The sequence below is a fragment of the Impatiens glandulifera genome, unplaced genomic scaffold, assembly GCF_907164915.1.
Source record: "Impatiens glandulifera unplaced genomic scaffold, dImpGla2.1, whole genome shotgun sequence".
Classification (NCBI taxonomy): domain Eukaryota; kingdom Viridiplantae; phylum Streptophyta; class Magnoliopsida; order Ericales; family Balsaminaceae; genus Impatiens; species Impatiens glandulifera.
The window spans coordinates 108,669-111,253 of NW_025919133.1; the positions used below are offsets into that span (position 1 = coordinate 108,669).

General features: G+C 32.2%; 1 protein-coding gene across 1 annotated transcript; it reads left to right on the forward strand.

Moving 5' to 3' along the window:
* The first annotated feature begins 741 nt into the window (after positions 1 to 741).
* Positions 742 to 2,379, forward strand: LOC124917496 (heterogeneous nuclear ribonucleoprotein 1-like). Its single transcript, XM_047457909.1, has 3 exons — positions 742 to 1,035; positions 1,143 to 1,368; positions 1,441 to 2,379. Exons 2-3 carry the CDS (start codon positions 1,147 to 1,149, stop codon positions 2,377 to 2,379), a joined length of 1,161 nt encoding a protein of 386 aa, XP_047313865.1. The 5' UTR covers positions 742 to 1,035; positions 1,143 to 1,146.
* Positions 2,380 to 2,585: the final 206 nt, after the last annotated feature.

Sequence of the window (2,585 nt, forward strand, 5' to 3'; positions counted from 1 at the left end):
TTTTATAGTTTTATAGTCCTATCTAACTTTTTCTACTGTTATCGTTACTTATATAATAATACTTTTATAAATATGAATGTATAAATTTTGTAAATATTTATAAATTTATATTTAGAATGATTAATAATTAATAATTTTTTAAAATAATTAAATAAATTTATTATTTAATAATAAAAAACAATTATTTTTTAATATAGAATATCAAATCATTTAATAATAAAAACTGAAAATAATGCACTATTTGTATTTGTAGTGCGCGGTAAAAATTATAATATTAACTAATTTAATAATACCGTTATTTTATAGTTTGATAGTACCTAACTTTCCCTCTCATATCATTACTCATTTAAAAATATTAATATATAAATTTTATAAATAATTATAAATATATATTTAAAATAATTAATATTTTAAAAAATATAATTTAATTTATTATTAAATAATAAAAAATCAAAAAAATATTGTAATTATATTTTATATTTAGAATATTAAATTATTTAATAATAAAAAACTGAATTGCGCGGCAAAAATTTAAATATAAAATTATATTATAATAAAAGAATATCGTTATTTTATATCGCACAAATCTTTAGTTCTCCTATCATTACTAATACTTGATTTAAATATAAATTTAAGGAATTTCATTACTTAATAATTTAAATTTGATATTTTTATTTGCCTTCTTTAAGTTTTTCAAAACAGTCATTAAGCAAATTAGCGAGATAAAGCGGCTATACTCAAAGTGAGTAGAAGGATGAACATGGGCCTCGGTTCTTTACTCTTCCTTCTCTTAGATCTTACATTATATTACAACACTTGTCACCTCAATTTTCTTCAATCCGATTGTTTAACTTCGAATGCATCAATAGCTTCACCATCTTAGCTTCAATCTATCCGATCTTAGTTCATTTCATTAGCAGTTCTGTTACTCAGATCTTCCTGCTGCCTGAATTCCCCGTGGATTAATTGCGGAACGGCCTCGTACTGATATTCGATAGATTTCATCTTGTGGGTTTCTCCAATCTATAGAGCAAGGTAAGATCTTGTTTGGTTTCTTCTGCATATACAATTTTTCTATTCATTTTACGCGTTTAATGGGTCTGAATGATTCGTGCTATGAACAATGTTCTTCTGTTGAGTAGGAAAATGCAATCGGATCTTGGTAAGCTATTCATTGGTGGGATTTCTTGGGATACTGATGAAGAACGACTAAAGGAGTACTTTAGTGGTTTTGGAGAGGTATCGGAGGCAGTAATATTGAAGGATCGGATTACAGGAAGGGCTCGTGGCTTTGGTTTTGTTGTCTTCACCGATCCAGCTGTTGCAGAAAAAGTGATCCAAGAGAGGCACAACATTGATGGAAGAATGGTAAGTGGAATCCATTTAAATTTCATGAATCAAATAGGATTTAGTTCAAATTCATATGGTTTTATCAATCAGGTGGAGGCTAAAAAGGCAGTTCCAAGGGATGATCATAACACAATGATTAGAAACAATAGCATCATGCATGGCTCTCCTGGTGCAGGGCAGACAAAAAAGGTATTTGTTGGCGGTTTATCATCCTCTGTAACAGAAACTGGCTTCAAGAACTATTTCGAGCAATTTGGAACCGTAAGTGATGCTGTAGTGATGTATGATCACAATACACAGCGCCCTAGAGGATTTGGATTCATAACTTTTGATTCTGAGGAATCAGTAGACAAAGTTTTGATGATGAAACCTTTTCATGTGCTGTATGGGAAGATGATTGAGATCAAAAGGGCTGTCCCTAAGGAATTATCTCACGGTTCTAGCCGAAGTCCTGTGAGTTTGAGTGGGATTAGTAAAATTCTTAATCAAGATTATGGTGTGAAGATGGATATTGGTAGGTTCAGCAGCCCGTTAGGCTCAAGTTACAGAATGGGTTTGAATTTTGAATCAAGTTTCCAAGGAAACACTAGCTTCAATAGCTATGGTAGAGGAATCAGTCCTTTTTATATTGGAAACTCGAATCGGGTTGCCAATTCCATTGGCTACGAAGGAGGAAATGGTGGAAACTCTTCTTTTTTTAGCTCGGGATCACAAAGTTTGTTGGGTAATTGGGGTATCTCTCCTTTGTCAAACCAAGATGGTGATAATCTAGATTATGGGATCAATGATAACGGTTATGGGCTTTATGGACTAGGAGGAGGAGGAGGGTCTAGGCGTAGTAGCTTCTCGGCAGGTGGCCATTTCACATCAAGTGGAGGTTATGATGGGTCGGGTTATGGAGATCCTACTCGGCGTTCAACGATCCATCTTGAAAGGGATGATGGACCGGGTTCGTTTGATTTTATGAGGGGTGGTAATGGAGGATTGGATGTTTCAACCAAAAGTCCAATTGGCTATTATGGTTGCTAAGAGACAGATTAATAGAGGTAAAGATGGTTTTTCTATGATTATAGTGAAACATTAACACAATTTATAAGATTAAGATAGAAATCTAATGCTATAGTTACTAATTAAAGATTTTAGATGAATGAGGCCATCTGACTGAAAAAAACAAACTTTTGTTGTTACATGGTTTTTAGTTTTGGATAGATTTGGTTCAAATTCTCATACCTTGA

Bases quoted from the DNA above. Each gene is read 5' to 3' on its own strand.
- LOC124917496 (XM_047457909.1), top strand. From the start codon at position 1,147: ATGCAATCGGATCTTGGTAAGCTATTCATTGGTGGGATTTCTTGGGAT. The intron at 1,369-1,440 runs GTAAGTGGAATC...TTTATCAATCAG, and splicing joins ACAACATTGATGGAAGAATG to GTGGAGGCTAAAAAGGCAGT.